We start from the raw sequence: 25,373 nt of genomic DNA, 5'->3' as shown, positions 1-25,373 counted from the left end.
TGATTCACCATTAGATTTGATATCTATAGGAAAAACCTTTAATAGTCCCACAGTGGGGAAATTGCATATAATAACATAATACTGATCTAGTTTATGTGGGTGGTTGATCTCATATCTCATTTAAGTTTATTCTGGTCAAGTGGCTATATAGAAATGAAAAAAATAATACAAATCTGGATTGATTCATTTTCCACACAACCGGCAACAAATACATCCAAACAGTACGAGCCGAGAAACATTCCAGGTGAGATGTTACAGTATCATATCAGTGCAGCACACACCCAGGGAAGGAGAGATACAGCATCCACACACACACACACACAAACACACACACACACACACTTACACACACACACACACTGAGATGGAGCTGGTCTGCCAATCAGAGCAGCAGACTGCAGCCTCGGCTGTGTGTCTCTCTCCCACAGCAGAGTGACTCACACGCAGAGCTTTGCAGTCAGTGGAGTGTTTCAGCCTCCATCTTCACAGGAAATGCTGTCACCGTCTCCACTTTTCTATCTCATTATGCACTTACATCCACTTGCTAATAAACACTGAATGCTCCAATCAGCCGTGCACGCTGAAGGAGTGTGAGACGCGCGTTGAGAGCAACGAACGAAAAAAAAGCCCGCGTGATTTTAGTCCACACACAAAATGTTACTGCTACTTGTATTGTATACTGCTACTCTATTGTATTGTTTGATTTAAAAGCAAACGCCTAACGTGCTGCAAAGCGGATATAAAACACGAGCCACGAACAGAGAGGGCAGGTTGTGACCGAACATTTATAGTGTGCGGTTTGGGGAGATGAGATGAGTCACACTACCAGCTGCGTAACACCATGTACAGACACACACGTCTCCTCTCACACACGAAGTACCTGCACAAGACTTCAACCTGGTGCTTGACTCAGTTTAAATGCAGTATGTCTCATGCAAAGGTTCGCTTTGATCCTTTTCAGCTGGGCCTTTGTCAAAAGAGATATTTATACTGGTTATAGTCAGAAATTAACCTTCAGAAATGCAAAGACAGACATAAGAGGAGGCAAAGAAGGGCTGGAGCTGAGGCAACCAGAGGTACGAGCCATGAGGCCCAGTCCATCAGGCCCAGTCCATCAGACCGAGACCCAAATAACAGCAGGCTCAAGCTTGTGTGCACAATGTCTTAGTAGAACTGGGCTTCATGTCATAGAACTTCAGGACTGACAGCTGATTCTAATGACAAGTAGCTTCTACTGTGACGAACAGCTTTGCACTCATGCCCGCGTGAAAAAGACTCATAACACCTCTAAAACCTACGTTTGCAGATCACAGGTTTATTATTATTTTTATTTATTTACACCAGTGACACGCGTCGCATCTTCCTCACAGTCAGTAGCACAATAACACAACGAAACACCGCCAGCGAATCAGTGCCGTTAAGTGATGACATCACCCTCATCTTAGTCCTATTTCATTTTGTTTAGCGTTCTGTTATTCCAAGTCATGTGACTAAACTGGAGGAGCCAATCACACAGGTGGTCCCTGCGGTGGCCACGCCCACCCCCGCCCTCCGTCACTCATGCGCCGCTACTGTGTTGTAGCACCTGTAAACATAAACCTCATTGGTGCGAAAGCGAGGAGAGGGGGCGTGTCGAGCCAATCGGAACGCGCTTCTTGACGAAGAGTTGAAAATAGAGCACTTGAAGCCGAACTGTTGCCTGGAGACACAGATTGCAGGCAATTACAGCGCCAGGAAATAGGCGATGTTGTCAATGGAGCGCGGGTTTTGTGCGCGGGGGGGCCGAGCGGGTGAGTCTTACATGTGGTGAACATGTGTGGGCTGATATGTGGGAATGGTGGAGTTGATGCCTCCCTGTGCGTGCGCGGCCTGTGATTCAGATGAATGGAGATGTGGGCTGTGATGATTCAGGCAAGAAGGGCATTAGTTAAACAAAATGACTGAATGCGATGGGAGTCACCAGCTGACAGGCTTCTTCTCCTCCTCAAGCTTTTAAATAGTTTATGTCTAACTCTAATGTCCAGGGTGCAAAGCAGCCTCCTTTTGGACTATTTTCAGCCAAACATTGCACATTTATTGAAAAACAGATCATATACAAACTATAATACCAGCAGGTAACTATATATTTACGAAGGCTGCGTGTTCTCCACTTTCAGCAGGGCGACGGGCGTCTTCCCCTTGTCCACGCTCGGCGGCCTGGTGATCACATCCCCGGGATCCCCGCCTCCCCCCCACCTGGAGCCGGCCTCCCCTCCCCGTCCCCCCGCCCCCATCCGGTGGAACAGCTTCTCCTTGAAGCCGGACCTGGGGAGGACCCAGACGACGACGCCCATGGCGGCCAGCGCCGAGCCCAGGCAGGAGAGTCCGATGCCGGCCGCGGCGCTGATGTGCAGGCCCCGGTTGAAGCTGACGGCCTGGGCGTCCACGAAGAACAGCTCCCCCTCTCCGAACGACTCGATCTTATGGGGGGTGGCGTAACCGACCGAGAGGCTGGCGACGCCTGCCGTCAGGATGAGGAGGCCGAAAGACAAGGACACCTGGAGGGAGGAGGGAGAACGGAGGTGATCGTCTGCGCTGTTCTATGGGAGGCAGTTCTAGCTCAACATGCTTAGGAAAGGCTGCAAACAAAGGAACTCTTCACATTTAGAAATAAATCTCAAGACTGGTTTGATTTGGGATCCAGCAGCTGAATACACAGGCCAGTGCTGTGCACATCTACCTTCCAGACGGCTGAGTTCCACCACAGGGTCGACCCCTGGCTCCGGACGAACCCCCGATCGTCAGGGTCTCGCTCCCACATGGAGCCTGAGCACTCCTCGTAGAAGTGGTGCAGATAGGAGCGAACGCCGAACTGAAGACAGTTGGATCCAGCCTGCAACGAGCCCAGATGCTTTAGAAGATCGCCAGATGCCCAGATGATTTATTCTGTAACCATGCCAACCAATGCAATAGGTTCTCCAACCTAAATATAAATATGTATTTATGTGTTCCAGACATTTTGTTGCCTGAGTAGCTCATTAAAACCATTACTAGCCTTGGAGACTAACATGAAGTGTCTTTATCCAATTTGCCATTTTTTTGTTAGTGAATTTCTATTAGTCCTCTTGAGTTTGATCATTAGTGTTTAGTTTACAGGTCACTGGATGTTTTGTGTGCCCGTAAACGCGTGAGCTGCAATAAAAGCAAATGAAAGTGGACCATCACCCTGGGAGACCAGGGCTCACCTCGCTGCCAGACGAGTCCCCTCCTGAACCAGAGACACACGGCTCGGAGCACAGAGTCATGGTAGCGCACCTTGGACACCTACAGTAAAGACACATACACACGTATCACTTCTGAACCCACTGATGCGCGCACAAGTCGGCCGCTGTCCTGTCGCGGAACAAACACTGAATATGGATTCGCTTCAATAAAAAGCTCCCTTCATAGGCTGCCCATAAATCTTCTCCGGTTTTGTCAGGTTGCCCCAGATATTGTTGTTGAACGTGAACTAACCATGGCCCCGAGAGGACTTTATTACCACCCACAGATGAGTCACAAACATGCGAGTACGTGCACAGCCTATGCTTCTTCATACACATATGCATACATGTCGCTCTGTTGTTGATCTCCTGAGATTTCATAGAATATCCTCCTTCAAGTGGCAACACATGACTGGCCTCAGTAGTGTAAAACTAGTAAAATTCAGAATAGAGATCTACTAATTGTTATTATTAACATAAGTTATAAGCATTTTTTAAAGGTGGAGTGGGCATCAGGCTGTTGTAGTGGTTGGCACTGTGTTGGCCCACTGATCTGTCCAAAATCACATCACAAAACATATTACGATAATAAATAGTGAAGAATCTGTGTAATTTTGTTTACTGCTTTTCAATGTTAATTCGAAATAAGTAATATTCTTATTCTTGTAATAAATAATTGACGTGCAGCATGGAAATAAGCACAGATGCCAATTTGGGTTCGATATGTGAGACACTGAATAAAGTAATGAAATAAGCCATTTGAGCCTCTTGAGCGCTGTCCATGGTGCTGGAAGGTTTGGTCCGTCTCTCCAGTTCCGGTTCCTAAATACAGACGGTCATTTGTCTTAAACGAGCTCATTCAGACAGTTGGGGCAAAAGGAGAGTCTGCGTTTCTTCACTTGTCTGAATGTTATTGTCATGCTAATATCTTGCAATAAATCGTCCAGATTGTGATTCGAGTCGCATCCATCTCCTTCAGACCGGCAGGATGCGACGCCGGCGTCATCTGATCTCCGCACGCAAACTCTGCGCCAGCGCTACACTGACCGGTGAGTCATCGCGGACACGCAGCTTCGCGCGCTTCTTCTTCTTCCGCTCCTAAAGCCACGTGCGCGTCTTTTTAAAAACTCTTTTTGAACTCTTCCCACTCTAACGCAACCACGGAGTCGTTCTTACCCCTCCGGCCGGAGCGCTCGATCTTCTCACTGGGGATCCATGTGCCGTCGGACCGGTGGAGCTCCGACGCTGCCGCTGATGACAATCAGCAGAACGGAGACACTGAGCATGCGTGTAGATGAAAGAAAAAAAAACATCATACGTGACATCTGGTAACAGCTGAGTCGAATAAACTGACGTTTGAAGACATTACCTCCTCACACTTGACTCCACCAATGTTCATCTATAGCTTCCTAGTTTGGTGGAAATGTTTATTTTTTATTTATGTCACAATGGAAAAAGCTGAAGATATATATTATTATTAGGTGTTTGGAAGAAGCTGAGATATTTTACTTCAAGGAAGGTGAGTTTATGAGCATTCATAAGCTCTTACTGTCTCCCCATCAGAGAGGGTGCCCTTTAGGTAAGAGGCATATTTCTAATGGCTTCATCCTTTCCCTCAGACCTTTAGCACAAAGGATTAGTGGAGCCAGGTGAGGCGTATTCTTTAAAAATACAGATGATTGTTATTTGCTAATCCCACTAAAGGTCAGATCGATTTATTTTTTCCCTTTGTGAACTGCCACCCACCTACATCCACAAAGAATGAAACTGGATTTAATTTATCCATCTGCCAAAGTGTTGGAAAAAGTTCACCTAATTATATCATATTTAGGCTCATACAAGAAAACTATCACAGCAAATCGTCATGGAAACGTCTATGTACCACAGGAGACTGAAGCCTTAATGACTATTGGGCACCATGGATTCACTACCTGCTTAAAGGAGTATAATATAATATACAGTAATGATAATATAAAAATTATTATCACTATATATTCATTACCATTCTTACAGTTTAGATCTTCTCCTGCAGTCAATTATCCATCTGGGGTGAGCTGTTCAGGACCTCATCCACCCATAGATATTATCCCTTTGAAGTTTGTGTAGTCTGAAGGCTTTTCCCAGTTTGGCCACAGGTGCTTTGGAATTACTTCAAACTTTCCCTGGTTGACCTCATTTCATGGCCCTTCAACTACTGTCGTCAGGGTCTGCTGCTTTCTTTTAAACTTTAATTTATGTATTTATTAATGTTATTACACATACTGTATATTTTATTACCTTTGTGGATGATGCAGTAGCACTTTTCGCAGTAACACGTCTCACTGATGCCAGTGTATTATCATTATCCCATAAGCCTACAGTGTGGTGGGTTGTCATAATTACACTCCTCTAGATCTAATCGAGACAGATTAGAATCATGTGCAGTCACTGATTGTCCATGCTGAAAACTGTTTTTTTCCTCCTCCGCTCATCTTCCCACTAACTGTAAATGTTCTTTGGTGGGAAAACAGAGGTGTATAAGCTATGTTTTTGTGATATTAGTAGTGAAACACAAGTGGAGTGGTGGTTCCTTCATCAAAATCCTGCTATGATGATCCATGTGTGAACGCGCTGACATTCAATGTAAGACACATTTCCCTATTACCTTCATTAATGAATTTTAGGATTTTAGACGCCCTTGAATACATCAATAATCCTTATTAAGGACTTTTATTTTTTTAGCTCAGTAGTAGAGCATTGGGCTGGGAAGCAGAAGGTCTCAGGTTCAAACCCTGCTTCTGACACCTTACACTAGCTCCCTAGTGGCTGCCCACTGCTCCCATCTGCAGAGAATAACTTCCCCAATGTGGGATCAATAAAGTTCCATTATTCTTAAACAAATGTGCCAATATTTCATCTCTGTGCAGTCATCTTTCGGTTGCATGGCTGATTTCTTTACACCTTTCGCTAACAACGAGACAAGCGTCGTTAGGTAAGTTTTTGTACGGCGCCGAGCCCTGAAACTGTCCATCAAACGTTAATCTGACAGGAGAGTCTACTTACACTCAATGCTGCATTCAAGCAGCTGTCAGTGACTGATAATGCCTCTGGGAGCCCAAAGTGTGGCTGCCTCTGTAAGTGGTAGCTCTCATTAAAGGCTGAAACAGTGTTAAAAGAAACAACCTCACAAACACACACACGCACACAGTCGTAATCCACAGCCAGATATGTGCCAATATGTGTTCTGTAAATATTTCAGCGCTTCCTGAAGATGCATTATTTATGCAGACTGTCATAACAGATCCCAAATGAAAAGAAAACAAATACTGTCATTTTCACATATTTATCCAGTCGCTGTGAAAAGAACATTTGCTAGCATGCAGAATAAATGTGTGTGGATTTCTATGTGTGTGTGTGTGTGTGTGTGTGTGTGTGGTGCTTTGTCTCTGCATATTTATTTGGACAGGCAGGACCAACTCGTCTCCAAGGTGCCCCGGTGAGAGAATGAGGGAAGTGGTCTCAATGTTCATTTCCACCACACACACACACACACACACACACACACACACACACACACACACACACACACACACACACACACACACACACACACACACACACACACACACACACACCATGACCACACTGTGCTCTGTCAGAAGGAGATTTCCATGGTTACTCCTCAACAAGGCCACATACAGGACGCTGTGCAGAGATTGGCTTAGAGAGATAATTACACTTCTCCCTAAGATGATGTGCAAACAGGACTTTTTTTATCTACTCTATTTAAAGGCCGTTGTAAAGTATTATCAGTCCTTTCAGCTGCTTCCCTCGCCGCCCTTATTACCTCCTTTATTCGCCAGCTCGGGAGGGTTATCCTCAGCCGCGAGTGCGTGCGCATTGTGTTTGTGCTATCTTAAAAATAACCTGCGCCCCGGCCCACGCCAGCCTATACACCCGCTGTCATTACTGTGGAGCATCCAAAGACATCATGTTAATTAGTTGTGAAAAGCCGCTCATTTATTGGCCCGTCGATAAAAAGGGCGAAGTGCCTTCCAACGCGACGATATTTAGGTTTGATGACAGTTTCAGCGCTGGAATCGTCGCCACCTGTCTAATCCTCTACGCGATGGTGGCAGCTTCTGAACTCACGTTTCATGAGCTAATAATGGAGACGGACGGAGAGGGTTCCACTCCAGCTCGTGCTCCTTCTCTGCTCATTGTTGAACAGCGCTGAGGGTTTCGTTTGTTTCCTTAAGACATTTTTGGAGAACCTGGAGAGAACCCCACTCAAAGCTCCACACAAACACCTCCACCAGCTGGTTAAAACTCACATCACTTCTTTTCTTCTCTATCGCAGGAACAAATACACACATAGTATCACAAAAGGCACATTGAACCTCAATCCACCTCAAACGAAGGCAGACTTGGACTTATCGTTTAATTGCGCGAAAGCTTGTTAACTCAAATCCCCTCTATTTTCCTCCCCTTGTGTTAAATCTCTCTTGAATTCAGGCTACATCACACCATCTCACGCGTTTTACCTCCGTTCCTTAATTAAAAGCTGGTTAAACTCCCTCTATCTCCGTCTTTAAAGCAGGTGTTGCAGGTGCTCGGCACTGGAAAAGCCGCAAACGCTCTTATCGCCGGTGCGGCCGAGCTTTTAGCAAACGCTCGCTTTAATTGCGCCGCAACTGTAACCACCGCGTTCCCTCCGGCTCAACGTATCACATGAGGCAGAACTGCTGCCGAGCTGCAGGCGAGGTGACGGCAGTCCACAGTTCAGAAGGTCACTGATGTGTGTGTAGGGGGGTGGGGGATGGCTGCGTTACATCACGCAGAGTGTCAGATAGCGGCACATTAACATGAATAATGCATCCCATGTTGACGAGCGGAGGAAAACGCACAGAGTCTAAATATTCTATAAGGGGAGAAATTCATAGAATACAATAGCACTTTGGGAACTAATGGGCCGTCAGGTGTCACATCCCGTGATGAAGAGGTATGGGAGTGTGTGTGTATGTGCGCCTGAATGGCCGCGCTGCTTGTTATCGTTGAAAATGGGCTCCTCAAAAAGCTTTTTTAACACGTTCCCTTTCTGGCCTTCATGCTTCTCACTTGCGCTTGTCATGAAGGAACAGTCTATTGTGAGAAATACTTGTGCAGTTATGCAGCCGATGTGCAGCTTTTACTATAATTACTTTTGCAGACAGTGGAAGTAAAGAGAATATGTAAAAATAAAGCTGTCACTATATGTCCATATATTTGCAAAATGTGGACAGTTAGTGCCATTGGGAATGTTTGCACTGGCTGACTGATTCGTTTTCTATGGACAACGCTGACAATATGGACAATAATGAGATTATTTCTTGCATATTTACTCTAGATAATAAGTTAAATAATATTCATAAATGAATGCTTCCTCTTTCAAAAAGAATAAAATAAAACCATAAAAGAGAGTCTAAAGTGTGTGGACATGGGCTTTTCTAAGGAACGCAGAGTCAAAGCAGGGGGGTCCATCCATCCATCCATCCATCCATCCATCCATCCATCCATCCATCCATCCATCCATCCATCCATCCATCCATCCATCTATCCATCCATCCATCCATCCATCCATCCACCCACCAAGGTCAGACCTCTCCCGTCTCGGAGAGACTGACCCACTTCTCCCTCTTTACCCAGAACAGCCTGTGCCTGCAGGGGAGGCTGGCGACAGCATAAGGCCGCTGCAGAGATGACTGGTTCAGGGGTCCATCTCAATGGGCTCCTATGCCTCCTCGTCTTCCCTCAAGTCATTACAGCGGCATCTAGCAGACAGAGGGGATGGATGGCTTTCATTCCAGCGAGGCGTTTCCACTTGTCTGATCATTCAAGGTCACATCGAGCAGATCAATAAGACTACACTGATGTATGGGAAAGTGTGTGTGTGTGTTTGTCTGGGGTGGGGGAGGGTTCACAGACTCGCACCTGCACGGGGTCAGACGCCGGCGTCTTATCTCACTTCTCCAATCTGACACTAGATGTCAGTGGAACGCAGCACAGAGCTGGAGGTGTTAAAGGTAGGTTCCCTTTGTCTCCGTCGGGGTGGATCTATGTACCAGCAGCTGCTTCACACAGACGCTCAATAACCAAGCTCAGGGAAGAGAAAATGTCAGCCGACCGTGTTAGCGCTCCTCATTTGTCGTTAACTTTGCATGACAATAACTTCATTTATTCCATATTAAGCCTGGTGTTGATGGAGTTTTATTGGGAATCTCCTTCGAGCGATTAAACGTAACTCTTGATAACCTTTCGCTTCGTTCTCACAAACACTGTGGGCGTGTGTTTTCTGCCAGCGCTCCTGAAGGGATGAATGCAAATCACATTACGGCATCTAAAAACACAGCTGCCGCGCAGATACACACGTGTCATCGGTGCGAAAGCTTCATTTTGAGGCCGTGTCTGTTGTCACATTTGGCAGCGTTGAGGTTCGCCATATAAGTGTAATCACATTACAGCAGCAGAGCTCACGTTGGGAGCGGAAATCATCATTATATCAATAACGCCATTCATCATCCACATAATTAGACGGCTGGCTGTGTGTCATTCCAGACTGGCATGTTTAAGTTCCTATCCTACCCCCCACCCCCACCCGGCTCCCCAAGAAGTCATTAATGTATCCTAGTGTAATATTATCACATGGTCACATTCCTTCTCTCCATCTAATCTAATTCATCAGTCTAATAGGTCATAATTAATTGCTCCATTATTAATCGAGTGATGTCATACCTGTGCCTGAGGGTGAAATGAACTGTCTGTCACTGCGAAGGTTGTCTTTGAGGACTTTGTGTGTGTGTGTGTGTGTGTGTGTGTGTGTGTGTGTGTGTGTGTGTGTGTGTGTGTGTGTGTGTGCGAGCGCCAGATCAGAGATAAAATCTTTCGCTTGATGCGCAGAGCTCGACTGTGTCAAACGCTCATCACACTCCGCCATCTACAGGATCGGATTTACCCCTGCTCGGCGTGACCGCCTGATTACGGCTGATTACCCCGGGTCACGAGGTTCAAACAGCACCGAGGAGGATATTACACCGCGGTGGGACATGAATATTTAACTGTCTCATTCTGGCGGCGCTCCTTCTTGGGCTAACTTGAGCTTGAGGAGGTGATGATTAGCATCGCGGACAAGGCTAACGACCCGGGATGGATTAGAGTGGAAGGCCATTGAAGACGCCAATGACATGGAGGACAGCCTCATTCATATAAAGGAGTCAGGTGCGGAGAGCAGAGGGCTTTAGACACATCAATGCAGCCTCATACTGTAGCTACAGTCACTGTTTCTAACAGTGGAGCTACATTATCAGCAACAGAAGCAGCTGCAGCCATGCAATTATTATCTGACTTCTCAATTCTGGGACTCAAAATCAGTCACAGACATGAATCAAGTGGTGCAGATATTTTAGCACCATAAACTTGGTGCTTTTATTATGAAATACCTCTCATGAGCAAACAGGAAGTTGGAAGAGAAGTACACAATTAGAACGAGGCCTTCTTATTTCCTTAAATGATGATTCAACACCGCCGGCGAGTCGGTTTAGAGCTTGTTATAAAATTTCAAAGTGTTTCACAGCGATGTCTGGCAGCATCTCGCTTTGCTGTGGGACCGGAGGAACAGACTAACAGGCCAAATCAAACACGCGGGGAAGTTTAGAGTGACGTTAGGCGAATGTGCACACACACACACACACACACACACACACACACACACACACACACACACACACACACACACACACACACACACACACACACACACGCACACAAATAAAAACCAGAAATGCATATTTTAACTACCTCGCCAGTCCTGGCACTGTATTATTGTCAACCATCTGCCCCTTTGTTTCAAACAGCATTGCAACCTTTCCCAGAGAGCGTGTGCATCTGTGTGTTTCCCGCGACTGGCTCCCCGTGCGTTATCGCTGGCGTCCACACACTCGCTCGTGTACCCAGCGTGTGTTCCGGCTGCCAGGCGTCCATTTGGTTCGGGAGCGCTGCCAAGGTGAGGCAGAGGTCAACTCCGCACAGCTGAATCGCTGAGCGGCGCCGAGCGGAGCCGCTGCCAGGGCTGGCGCCGCGGCGCGCAGCACAATGTCATCATCTGGGTACCGGAAAATCTCAGCGCAGATTGTGCTTGTGAACGTTGGGGGAGCGTTCGAATTGACACCATGTGACGTTTTATTCCGTTTTACTCACTTATTGTGTGTGTGTGTGTGTGTGTGTGTGTGTGTGTGTGTGTGTGTGTGTGTGTCATGCTCAGGCCGGGTTCAGTGTAAAATTAAAGCGATATTTCCTCGTCTCTCTTCGCACAGATGCTGATGGTCAAGGTTGTGTGTGTGTGTGTGTGTCTGTGTGTGTGTGTGTGTGTGTGTTTTTTTCCTGTGTGCGGCCAAAGATGCTCATTCCCCCACTGAGCAATCCTGCTTTCATCCTCGGAGCGTATCAATAATGGATGGAACTCCCACAGCCTTGCAGGCGGGGATTTGCTTGGAGGAAACTTGGAAAAAGCCGGCCGCAGTCCCGACGGTTCCCCGAGCGCTGCGGCGGCGGCGCCGCGCCGCTCGGCCGCCAATTAGCGCCGGCGTTTGACGGCCGCTCGCCGGGTGCGACCGTGTGGAGGCGCGCTCAAAGACAGACAGCCACACACACACACACACACACACACATGCACCTACACGCTGGCAGGCACCTCTGGAGAGCCGTTGACCTACTCCCCTAACCACTTTATTGATCTGTGGGCCAAAGATGTGAAAGCCTATTGAGGTCATCATTAATGATTCATCATATCCAGAAAATGTCAGATGTGACTCGGGAGCGTAAACACGAACACATCAGATGTTATAGATTCATAAACATGAGAGCTTTGAAGAAATATTGCATGCATCTACACTGTATATGAATCATACATGGGAGGAGAGAGGATATAAAGTATAGAGAGTGGTCTCTGTCTCTGTCTCACTGGCCTCCAGCATCCAGCAGATGGTGGGAATCAAAGGTACAAGTACACAGTAAGTACAATACTCACATGTGAAATAGACGTCCTTGGCTTGTGATGCTGCTGGTCATACTTTGATCAATATTCTAGCACACACACTGACATGTATATACACAATGCATTAGCGACGCGGCACACACGCTTTCCCACAGGGACGTATTAAAAAGCAGCCACGCAGCCGCTCCTCCATGGTTCTCCGCGAGGGGAACCCTGCAGCTTGTGCCGGTTCTCTAACCTGGGGGTGGGGTGGGGTGGGGGTGGGGGGGGTGCATCTGGGCTCCCAGGCCCAGCACAAAGCTCCATTCAGAGATCCAGAGGTCAGAATTTATGGACCAGGCCAAGCACAGACTGGCCTTGTGTGGGAGCCCCAGACATCAACCATGGGGGGACATCAATTCAAACTTTATGAGGGGAAACTCACCCGAGTCCTAAAAAACTGGATTTCCATCTCAGAGGCAGCACACACCGCAATCACGTGGTTTTCACTGGCTTTCTAAATGTTAACACCATCTATTTTAAAGAGGCATCAAAACCATTATCACCTCATGTAACAGTTTTTAAAAAAGGTGTGTTTTTTACTAGAGCGGATGATTCTAAAACTTGATTGACAAAGAGGCTGAGATATAGAAATTAATAGTATGGGCTTATTATTATTTAAAGATATCAGTATAATACAGTAGCATGGTGAACAATGTAACATTTATTTACTATGTTTGCCAGGTGTGATGAGTTCAAACATTTTATTTTAAATCAACTCGGAACCCGGTACCAGTGTGTTATAAGAACAGGTCACGGCACTGAGGCCCAGTCATCAGCAGCCATTAGCAGCCTCTTCTCTGCTTAGCGCTGCAGCTCCTATTAGACCGGGCCCATATCTCTAACTGAACAATGACTTCATGTCTCTGCAGTTAATTATCTGTCTGAGCCATACCATAGAGCAGAATGAATGAACTCCGCCGCTGTGTTCCATACGCGGGACACGCTAATGTTCCTCCCATATAGGCAGGCAGCGGCAGCGTCAGGAGACAGAGCTATTAGAGCGATGTAATGAGTTTACGTATGAGTAATGGCCGCACGCTCTCGGCGCTTCGTCTACGAGCCGGTTCCTCTCCCGGTCCGACTGGGAGGGAACAGGACCAATTCTGCGCCCCGAACTCCCCGACTTCGGCCTCGACCCGTAAACGGCATCGGCCCGAGAGGCTACGGCGCCGGTGCCCTCGAACGCCTCGGCCGTCGCTCCGCAGCGCCGGTGTTTATTCAAATGGATTTGGACCTGCTTGGGCTGTAAAGAGAGGGGACATAAAACACTGAGGGCCGGTGAATTACCAGCAATAAAGCCGCGAGCGCAGCCCGTTGACGGAGCTAAGCTGAGGTGGGCCGAACGGGGCCACGCAGGACCCCCGACTCCCCCGGCTCGCCTCGACAACAGCCCGGATCCCCGCTAATTGTCTCTTCTTGTCATCCCTGTTTACTCAAGCCTCACCACTCTCTGTGCCATAATGGATTCAGGGCCCTGACAAGCCATGTTTGATTGATTTCCCCCCCTGACCACTCGGTGGAAGGACTCCTGGCTGCGCGCCAGCCGTGCGGCGGCTCGTCCCCCGGTGTGTCTGCAGACGCGGGCGCGCACGTGCGGCGGCGGGCGTGCACGCTGCAGCTCTACAGGAGGATACTGTGGTGTACAGCGCTCTGCCTGGAGGGTATCATTAACATTTAGAAACAGCCCCAGCATCAGTCACACTGCCTCTGCTTAGGTGTGTTTAACCTTTCAATATGGAGGGATACAGCAGCCAGAACAGCGGGGACTTAACAAAGAAGAAGGAGAAGTGAAGTCTGACAGAGGGCAGCGTAAAGGAGCACATTTCCATATATGCACTATGTTACTGTCTTTGTAAATATATGAATGTACCGTGTGTGTATGATTCTAAAAGTCAAAGCAAAGTCAGAGAGATCTGATTTCTGGCCCGTGAGAGGAGAGCGAGGCTGAACTTTTTCCTCCTCTACCGACTCTCGCCCTGCGCTGTTTCAGGCTTCATGCGCGTCGGAGCCGAGCAGTTGCCGTGACGGATGTGCGCCGCTGTCATCTCCGGATCGCCTCAGTTAAGATGATAGATCCAAGCTCGGAGGAGAGGTCGATTAAAGTTCACGGCTCCGGAGTTCAACTGGCGCCGCGCCTTCTTAACCCCCCCCACCCACCCCCGCACCGCCGCCGCCACCGCCTCGAGTCGAGACACTGATAACGATTCTGATCGGGTCTCGTCGAAGGACGGGCGGGCGTCCCGTCTGAGCTGCTGTATTAAATCACTGCTTCTGTTTAACATCTGCGACTTACGGCTGTGTGTGTGTGTGTGTGTGTGTGTGTGTGCGTGTGTGTTCTCATTATCGCTGCATAGCTAAGCAAGGCCTGGCCCTCCAGTGATGGTGTGACCGTCAAAGTCGCTAACGTGTCTACACGCACGCGTTGAGGCAAATCATTTCTATCGATATTGAATCCTTCTGTGAGTAGAAAGCGGCTTTGAGGAAACATTTACCTTCACGCTTCACGTTCAAAACGGCTACTATATATAATGAGGCCCCTACAGCATTCTTTTAAGGACCAACATGTAATCCTGACACTTCTTATGTCAAATATACAAAACGCAGAAGCTAGTTATTGTCAGTAAATGCCTCCGAATGTCAGACGATGACAGTCCGTGGCCCAAAATATGCATCACAATTAAAGAACGGCACAAACAGCACAGCACATGCTCAGTGTGATCCAGAGCCAGTAATTGAACGGCAAATTATGAAGCATGGTTAAATATAAAGGGAGCGTTAGCCATAGCTGTCAGCTTAAACTGATTGATAGACCGCACCGGTCGTGGCAGACGCTGAGGTGGGAGCGGAGGAAGCCGTGAACACGCGTGTGTGTGTGACTGTGGGTGGACGTGTATTACAGCTATTATCAGGGAGGTAAATCACTTCATGGGGTAAGCCTCCATTGTGATGAATGAACAGCGCGGCAGCACACAGGCTACCACTCATCCTGTCACACTCGGAGGAAGGGATGTATATGAAAACGTAATTAGAGCATAATTGTTCCATATGTCTAATGATATAAATGGCCACGCAGCTGACTGATGCCTTGTGTGCGTTGTGATCCAACAACAGCTGGCGTAGAGCGAAACACACGTTGTGCCGCATTTAAAGCAAAGTTCAGCAACTATTAAAAGATCAACCTTTTAATGTTTTCAATTTTGAGCCCTTCAGTCACGACCAACCAAGAAGCCGAGAAGAGATGGAGAGGAAGCAGAGGAAGAGGATGATGAAGACGCATGACAGAGAGTTTTTCACCCTCTGCATTGTGGACATTCCAAATAAAGAACATGTTCCTTCATGAATGGCCCAATTTCCATTGACTCTGCTGCGCTGACATACGAGATGTGATCAAGCAGCTTGAATGTGTGTTCAAGGCCACTAAAGCGCCACAACTCCCCAGCTTTAAACGGATTTTTCCCATGTGAATTGCTTGTCTCACACGACTTAATTCCAACAGCACAACAACAGCTCTCAGCATGTCACAAGTTGCTCTGTTTTTTTTGTTTGTTTTTTTTTGTTTATTTATTTATTTTTTTTCTTACGTGCAGGATACCGAGCACAGCGGTCAAAGTCCAACCCGCCGTGTGCGCGAAGCCGAGGTGCAGAACAAAGCGGAGAGGCGCAGAAACGCACGGAGCGGCGCGACAGGCGCTCCCGAGGGGGCTCCGTTACGCGCGCGCCGAGCGCTTCCGCCATCGCAAACAAACAAGAGGCGCGTGTGATTCGAAGTAACACAAAGACGCGGGTCTTTCATCTTTCATCCGCCGCCTTCATCAGCGTGTGATGAGCGGAGAAGCTGAGTGCTTTTATTCTGACGGAACTAATGCTACACAAGTTCCCCATTCTAAACGGCGTCTTTTACTTTGAAATGAGACATAAATGGTTCTAATTGAAGATGGTGGCACAAACGAAGGATGGAGTTGGTGTGTGTGCGTTCGACCTCAGCACAGAGGCGACTCTGATGATTCCTGGATAGTAATTTCCTCTTTGATGAGCTTTTTACTTTAATCCGTCAGACACCTGCCATCGTGCTTCTGTGTCACATCATATCATCATATTGGGCCCCGCACGCGAGGCAAAGAAGATATTCTTCAGATGATCTCGGGTCAAGCGCTCTTGAGGTTTTTACCGCCCGCCTCTGGCTCACTGCTTTGAATTACTGCTATGGTAATTTTGGAGAAACTATACATTTAAAAGAGCCCATTTCTATGGCGGCGAGGAGATATGGGTGGTTTAGGTCAGAATAGCTCATGCGCCCATTTTCCCCATCAAACACCCACCAAGCAGCCATTCAGCTCCATCCAGTCTCTATTCACTGCTCATTTAGCGGCAGAGAGATGAGGAGGAGATGAGGGGAAGAGCGAGGCGTCACGCAGCCACACACACACACACACACACACACACACACACACACACACACACACACACACACACACACACACACACACACACACACACGCCACACCGTGCTGTTTATCTGAACGGAGGTGGATCGTTTGAAAGAATATTACAGCTGCAACTTAAAAGGCGGAGCCGAGCCGGCAGCGAAGGACTCGAATTCCACTCTTAATCTCTTACTCACTCTTTCTCCCTCCTACCGAACGCCACATTTCTTCTTTCCTTTCCAATCTCACTCGCTCTCCCACCTCATCATCTAATCCAGCCTGAGGGTAGAAGAGCGTGTGTGTGTCTGTGTGTGTCTGTGAGTGTGTGTGTGTGTGTGTGTGTGTGTGTGCATCTGAAAGATGAGCCGGTCTTAGCCTTGCTGTAACCTCCAGCTCCCTGCACACACACACACACACACACACACACACACACACACACACACACACACACACACACACACACACACACACACACACACACACACACACACACACACACACACTCCAAAAGTGCACATTTGTAAAAATACAAGTCTGTTAGTGCACATGTGCCGCATCCACCCGCACACATATGGACATATGGACACGCTGATTACACACACACACACACACACACACACACACACACACACACACACACACACACACACACACACACACACACACATTAGGTGGTGGGCACGATAGGTGAGGGCATGCCTCGCCTGTGATTAGAAGGCCAGGGGTTATGATCTAGGCGCAGAGGTGCAACGCCTGCATGCATTATACACTGAACAATGAATCTTTGGAGAAAATGGAAATCCAAACACGGATGAAATATTCATGCCGCATGGCAGCGTGGTTCACCTCTTTTTGCTCTTTAACCAGGGAAGATCCGCGCGGGGGTTAAGGGAGAGGTAAATGAGACGGAGAGAGAGAGAGAGAGAGAGAGAGAGAGAGAGAGGAAGGAGAAATAACGTAGCGGAGCATGAAATCATGGCTGGCTTGTGTAATTTAGCTCTGGGATGGAGCTCGCTGCCCAGACTTTGGTTCCCCTCAGGTCTGCTTTTAACACACGCTTTCATGCATGCACACAGTGTAGTGCATACTTTAAAAAAATAAACAAATACATTGCAAATAATTACTGTGGTGTGTTGTGTTGTTTCGCCGATCTCCCCCAAGGTCTGCTCCATCTATTCATCTGCTCTTTGCGTGCACTGCTCACGCATTTCTTTACACTTCTCTTCACCTTCGACAATAATTACCGCAGCGCTCAACAAAGCAAAAGGCCCCTTTTTTCCTCTCCCCTGCTCGTCCGACTCTGACAGACGAGCCCATTGTCCGCGTCCTTGTGTGCGGCGGCGCCCGGACAAAGCTACCTGACTACCTGGTGGGCGAACGAGGAGGAACACAAGAGAGAGAGAGGCGTTGGGGGTTTTTTACAGGGGGGATTCAGGTTTCAAGGTAGATGAGTTCCACCGGCTGGTAAACCTTCATATCAGGCGGGGTCAGGAGGTTGTCACACGTGTGTGTGTGTGTGTGTGTGTGTGTGTGTGTGTGTGTGTGTGTGTGTGTTTTCAGACGATGAGTCGGCTCACATCCATAACATTTAACGTGGAAGTGAACTGCAGAGATCTGAGGGCGGCCGATAAGCATGACAGCATGGCAGAGGGACATAGCTGCACTGCTGAGGACACACACACACGCACGCACGCACACATGCTTCTTCATCAAATATTAATTGACACATACACACAGAGACAGTCGCGTACAATCCCACTAACCCAGCGCCTGTAAAGCAGCCTATTAGGCCTCGTCCCATCACATGTGAGCCCACCTCATCACTGACCTCACCCTATAAAACTTTAACACACCTTGATATGTGTGCTCACACTCCACAGTGTCATTACAGCGGCTAATAGGGTTGTGCATGTGTGTCAGCTCCTCCGGGTTTATTTGCCGCGCGCTCCCTCCGCAGATGGAGGCTTTACAAGCCCAGGTGCCTGTTATTGGCCTCCTATCGGCGTCACCGTGAGCTGCGTTCGACCTGACAGCTGAGCAGATACTGGAGGACTCTCCAGAAACGCGGCTATCGCTTAGTAACAACACAAGGCTTTACAAGCTACTCAGCACCCACTGCTAATGATGATTATTATCATGAGCTGTGCTGCTGTGTAGCACTGATAAATACCAGGACTGGGTCCAACCTGTTCTGTTTGTTACCAACTACTACACTTGTAACCGTAATGTGACCCGACTAATAACACAATCATGTACAGCACATACCTTCTAGCCTCCGCACCAGTCTCTGCATCACATTAATGCATGCATATAGGCAGCCACCAGCTCACAATGTCTCCTGCTACACACAATGAGCACGGATGCATTAGCGGCCCAATGCCATGCACATTACAGAGGATAATTGGCTGTGCATATTTCCTCCTGTGCGCTCTTACTAGCGGCGGATTGGATTTGAGTGCCAGTTGCAGAACCATTAATAGAAATTAAGTACCAGCGAGAACTACTGAAGAGAGACCGGTGGAGACGGAATGGAGTTTATGTGAAAGATAAATACATCTCCACAGAAGAGTGCCTCCGCTTATTGGTTGGGAAATGCGCTGTGATATGATAGAGGGGCAACAAATGACTATGGAATGGGACGATATGGCTGAGAGAGAGAGAGGGGAATGTTGTGGAATTAGAGGCCTGACTTGAATAGGAATGGGGAAAATGGGAAGTCAGGTTGCGCCTCAGGTTTAAAACCTCTCGCATCCTCCGTGTGACGGCTGCACCTCAGCCAGTGTTGTAATTGACCCACAAGCAGCGGTGGAGTGACTCAAACGCCGCCCGGGCCGGTCTGTTCTGCTCTGTTATTATCTGCGTCCCTCCCTCTTGGCCGGCCGGTGTCACACAGATTACGTACTCATCACACACGCTAACGCGCCCCTGTTGATGTGGAGTGGAGCTCACAGGAGACGCTAACTCCATCCTCACCACTAGGAGGCAAGGGTGAGCTTCGGCAGACGGAGGAGAGCCCAAATGAAATGTAGCAGCTTCAATTACACACATGACTTATCCCATTGTCATATCGTTCCACGGAGCATCAGCTCATCCTGTGCATACTCACTGTATATCAGCTCTCATCCTCAGCACTTTGCCCTATTGAAGAACTTTTAAATGCATAGTTTTCCTAAAAAGGCCGAGTGGATGGCTGCACAGACCCACTGGGCCCGATGCCAGGAGCCCAGGGGGTCAGAGGGTTTACGGGCCAGAGCTGCTGTTTGGCGTGTTCATCCTGGAAAGTCACAGGGATCAGTTAAAAGCAGAGCCGCTCTGATGGTGCTTTTTTTTTCGTTCCTGCACTAGATTAGACTAATGCCGAGTTTCAGCCGACCTCTAATTCAGAGTTTGCTTTTGTTGATTATTCCCAGCTGTAAAGAATATTAAGGCCACAGTTCAGCTCATGCAGATACAGTCATGTTAGGGAAACTATTTTTATTTGGTTTGACAGCAGAGCAGCAGTAGATGTGGGTCGACTGTGGCAGTTTTAGACAGTGAAATCACCTCTTTTGATCTCTGGTGTGAACACCTAAAGTAAAGCACAGCTCCACCTGAGACACAGCGAGGCTACAAAAAGTTGAAAACCGCCATAAAATAGCACATTACCACTACAAAAAGACGACAAAATGCACAAAATGACCCCATAGCGACGAGAAGATAATGTGGAACTAGAGAGACACAGGACGGAGGAAACGACAAGGCAATCGACAACTGCAAAAAAGACGCAAAACCACTGAAAATCACCGGCAGATGCAAAGTGACCACAAACGCACACGAAACCAAATGGAGGTACGAAGACACACAGCAGGTAGTTTTACAACAACAAGACACACAGGAGACCCTGAATGTCTAACTGCCTTCCTCCTGGAGGGGGGGGGGGCACGTTGCTCATAAGCTCATTGTCCTGTTCTAGCCTCGAAATCCAAAGGAAGTGGCATTAAACACAAGCGAGCCCAGTGTCACACATCAGCGGTGCGGCCCGTTTGATCAAACTCACAGTCCGAGCCACGGGGGACGGAATTACCGTCGCTGTTCCGAGGCTTTGAGCGCAGGGGCCGATCCCGTGTCAAGAGGATGCCAGGGCAGACTGTCACGTGGCGGCTCAGACGGCGAGAAGAGAGAGAGAGAGAGAGAGAGAGAGAGAGAGGCTGCTAGGTCCGTGTCTGAACTTCACCTGAACTCCACATAACTTTCCCCGCGAAGGACGGATGAGGGAGGAGGGGGCAAAGATGCGACAGGGTGAACGAATGGGCGTCGTTGTGGGGGGGGGGGGGGGGGGGGGGGTGCGGACCCACCTCAGGCTGCCTTTCGTCGCTGCTCGACCCGCTATAATTCAGCATTTGAGCGTTAAAGCGCAGCCCCGCCAGTCTCAGGCTGTATTGATGCGCGGCGCAGTATAGGACACGTATGGATCTCCCAAGGTGCTCACTGCCACAGACACTGACTGTAACTGAGCTACAACATGCAGCCATGTGTTTGGATACGGAGGTGGAGCGAAAGGAAATGACGAGGCAGAACTGGGTTTTGGTATGTTTAATAATAATAATAATAATAATAATAATAATAATAATAATAATAATAATAATAATAATAATAATAATAATAATAATAATAATAATAATAATAATAATAATAATAATAATAATAATAATAATTCTTGTCTCCTTACAAGACATTTTATTTATTTTTATGTTTTTCTATCTTATTTCATGATTACACTTTATCAATATAGACAATCCACACAAGCCTCTCTCCTTCCCCCTTCCCCCGACATCACCCCCCAACCACCCACTTACCTACTTGGATCTCCGACCCGCCCACGCCTTGCCCCCCTCCCCCACCCCTCTTCCATCCTCTTAGTAAACTTGGACATGCTTCCCAGCCCACTGCCCACACATTTCTCAGCTCCTCTTCATTTTGGACACTCATGAATTTATGGAGTGATTCGGTGCAGTACTCCCTCCAAGGCACACAGGATTACTGCACATACTGAGCTGTGGCGAGCGGGGTGTGTGTGTGTGTGGGGGGGGGGGGGGTCAGACAAAACAGGGGGAGGAAGAGGGGGATCGTTAAGTGAGGGATGAGAAGACAAATGGATGAGGGGAAGATGGGACTGAAGAAAATGACAAGTGAGGAGAAGCAAGATTGGTTTTGGCCAATGGAGGGAGGTGTCCTACAGAGGACAGAACCATGTGTGTGTGTGTGTGTGTGTGTGAGCCTTGTTTGAGACGTCACCAGTAATTTAAGGCCCTCTCTCCTTGCTACACACACTTTTCTCATGTGATAAAACACTGTCTATATCACCCGCGAGCCTGTGGTCTCCCCGCGCGTGTGTGTGTGTGTGTGTGTGCGCGCGAGCGTGTGTGTGTGTGTTGTACTCTAATTAGCAGCTAAACACACAGGAGAGTGCTGGAGTCAGACAGCAGATAAATCAGAGCGGGCTATAAGATCGTAACACCCTAACCGAAGACATCAGCTGCACCGCGGCTTTAACGCGCTTGATAAATTGACAGTACGGAGGTGAGCTGTAAGCACCTGGCACCGCTCCCCATTCCTCGGCTCAGGGCTGCGAGGACGCTTTTGTGTTTGCACTGCAACTTTCTTTGTATCAACTACAAAGACGCCATAAGTAATGAACACACACACACACACACACACACACACACACACACACACACACACACACACACGTTCATTTCCTAATACATGCCCACTGCATTTCTATATGTTTCTCTCCAATTACTCGCATTAGTCAAAGTCAGGATCTTTCCAAGCACATTTTTCATCCTTCACTTTCCTCACTCTTATTCATTAATTTGAATATCCCGGCCCCAGCCGAGCGGCTCTGGGCAAACACGACGCGGAACGCAGCGGCAGCGGCTGTGCTCCGTGATGTGTGCGCGCTCCCCTCTCCGCCGTTGGAAGCACTGCGAGCATGAAGGAGACAGATCCCAGCAGCGCGGCGCAGTCTGGCACCGGTGCGTCCCCGCCCCAGGGGAGTCTGGGAGAATGAGTCCCAGCGGAGGTTTGTTTAAATGCTGGAGGGAGTGTTTGCCCTAGACCAGCCTCTCTCGCACTAATGGATGTGTCTGCGTTATTGATAGTGGGCACGCTGGGAAAAAAGTGTATCAGCCTTTCCATGCATTTATTACTGCGTTTTGTGAGCGTATCCGGTAGTTTTCATTGGCCTTTACATCACAGTAAACATCACTAAAGAGGAATTGTTGAATTCTGCTGCTTTTGTTGGGTTTCAGTTGGTCTTAACGGCTACCTTGTAAAATGCCTTGGCATAACTTTTGCTGCAAGTCGTTGCTTAATACATAAAAGTCGATCAAAATTAATTAAAATGAATTTGATATTTTCCTCCAAGAGAAAAGTTACAAACAAGACAGTAGAGGCTTGAACGCGTCATCGAACACGGATTGATTCTTTTGTGTCACTGCTGAGAGGGAGGACCTTCTACCTGCTGCATCAGATACTGATGCTGGAGCTGTACATCCAACACAAGCTGGATTATTCAAATCTTCTACATTACTGTGAATTGAACCGTACAGAACCCTTCAGGTGTCGTGGTGCATTCAAGGGCTGCCGTGACGCTCCGGTGTTGTCAGGCCCAGAACACAAACACTAAATCTATTGAATGATATATGGAAACCTGTGATGTGGAGGAGACTGCTACCACACAAAAAGGACTTTCTCGACACAAAACAACTGTATTTTGAGCGATAAAGTGAAGCCGGGCGTTCGACTCTAAAGCTGAAAATGTCCTTTCACGTGCGTTTTAGTGACGCGCCTCTTCATTTTCCTGTTGTCAGGCTGTTTGTCTTCCCACAAGGCTGCTGTAAATGCGTGTTTTTCTCCGCCGCGGCTGACGTTTATGCAGAACAGCTTTCATCCCCCCGCCTGTACAGTTCAAACCGATTTCATCTCTCCGGCGCGGTGAGAGGCAAGATAAAGAAGGCGCAGCGAGAGACGCCGAGCGAGAAAGCAAGTGAGAACATCCTGTAAGTGAGAGTTTACCCAAGAACAATGCTGTCTGCTTTCAGCTGTCTGCAGGAGACATTACATCATGTGTTACGCCTGCGAAGGCGAGAAACTGTGTCTTGTAGTCAATACCTTGCTCTCTTTGCTCTCTCTCTCTCTCTCTCGCTCTGACTCTGAGCGAGGAACCCGAGGAGTCGGTGGATGCAGTTGCGAACTCTTCGCTGACACGATGCATATTCACATGGACCTCCTCGGTGGCAGCTCCCCATCGCTGCTGGCAAGGTTAGCTCTGTTTATGAAACCATCAATTACACATATTTAATTTAGTAAGAGTCAAAAAAAAAAAAAAAGAACGCCGCCACACTGACTGAATCCAGACCGAGTGTCCCCCTGAGCACTGGGATAAATAGAGCAAAGGAAGAGGAGGAGGAGGAGGAGGAGGAGAGATAGGAAGGGTGAGAGACACCAAGAGAGACAGAGTGAGCGAGAGAGACAGACTTCATTAATTCCGTCGTCCATCTAATTGGAACCCTATTGGACCCTACAGCTAAAATGAAGTCCGAAATGAGTTCTAATGAGAAAAAAAGGGGGGAAAGTTGGAGATACTCATATCTAGAGAACAACCTTGGGCAAAATAAAGACTTCATGTACAATACGGACCCTCGGGAAAACCCCCATCCCTCCGTTGGACCCTGATTAAAATTGGACAGTACTCATTCTAAATAATGAGACTAGAGGCTTACCTGAACTTCCTAATCGGACAAACTGACGTAGTGGAGCAGAAAATACAATGGGGTTCAGATCAGAAAGTCTCTCTGTTGCTGCTGGAGGTGCGTTTGTTCAGTCTCGCCTGGTGTTTGTTGTTGTCATGTGACTTCCTGTTTTGTTTGGTGACTGTGATTCGTTACACCTGTCCGTTAGTATCGACGTTTGCCCTCCTCATGCGTTCTCTCTGAGTTTGTTTCCTTGAGTTAAGTGTTTAGTTCCCTGTTTCCTTTGTTTGGCATTGTGTTCATGTTAAACCATTTAATGATTAAATTGTATTTATTCAATGTCTGTCTATCTCAGGTCATTGCATGTGGGCCCTACAGTATCTTGTTGAGTGGTCGGCTCCTGTCACAATGACTTTAGTAGCGTTTTTTCCAGTTTTTCAGAGATCTGAGTCCGCAGGTTTCTAACACCCTCACGCTGTCATTAGGTGAAAACGTGTTTAACGCACCTCAGTGGAGGACGATGTGTTTAACATACGGCCCTTTTCCCTCTCGACAGCACACAGAGCCTACTGTTGCAGACGCTTCCTCCCAGCTGGAGTCTGGCTGCGTTTCTCCTCAGGTGACCTTCTGACCTTCCTGTGGAGCAGAGCAAACGTCTGCGCAGCCTCTTTCATGCCAACACGCCACAGAAGTTGTATGTTTTTAGATCATCTCTTATCAAACCATTGTTGCATAAAAAGCGCAGGCACAAACATTCATTACTGAGTAATTAGACTTCCCTGTACGCATATCATTGCCCCACCTCAAAGTCCCAGCCATAACAAATGTGGCATCAGAGGCGACTGTGGTCGCAGCAGCATCGGTGCATGAAGTCTTTGTCTTTCATTATGGCTGTGATCAAACCGTACACTGGACCACAAAT

General features: G+C 47.9%; 1 protein-coding gene across 1 annotated transcript; it reads right to left on the bottom strand.

The window, feature by feature from the left end:
- Positions 1-1,295: 1,295 nt before the first annotated feature.
- Positions 1,296-23,987, bottom strand: nrsn1l (neurensin 1-like). Its single transcript, XM_029166289.3, has 5 exons — positions 23,871-23,987; positions 4,419-4,520; positions 3,225-3,303; positions 2,720-2,872; positions 1,296-2,537 (listed from the first exon to the last, which is right to left on the bottom strand). The coding sequence occupies exons 3-5, from the start codon at positions 3,282-3,284 to the stop codon at positions 2,127-2,129; spliced, it is 624 nt and encodes a 207-aa protein (XP_029022122.1). The 5' UTR covers positions 3,285-3,303; positions 4,419-4,520; positions 23,871-23,987; the 3' UTR covers positions 1,296-2,126.
- Positions 23,988-25,373: the final 1,386 nt, after the last annotated feature.

This window comes from Betta splendens, chromosome 11 (assembly GCF_900634795.4).
Source record: "Betta splendens chromosome 11, fBetSpl5.4, whole genome shotgun sequence".
Classification (NCBI taxonomy): Eukaryota; Metazoa; Chordata; class Actinopteri; order Anabantiformes; family Osphronemidae; genus Betta; species Betta splendens.
Note: the sequence above shows the minus strand (reverse complement) of the source record. Positions and strands in the feature narration are given on the sequence as shown.

What these genes read in the sequence shown, in the direction of transcription:
- nrsn1l (XM_029166289.3), bottom strand. Translation starts at nt 3,284, where the DNA reads ATGACTCTGTGCTCCGAGCCGTGTGTCTCTGGTTCAGGAGGGGACTCG. An exon ending in GGGACTCGTCTGGCAGCGAG is followed by an intron (nt 2,873 to 3,224) that starts GTGAGCCCTGGT and finishes GGCTCGTTGCAG; the next exon opens with GCTGGATCCAACTGTCTTCA. An exon ending in GGAACTCAGCCGTCTGGAAG is followed by an intron (nt 2,538 to 2,719) that starts GTAGATGTGCAC and finishes TCCTCCCTCCAG; the next exon opens with GTGTCCTTGTCTTTCGGCCT.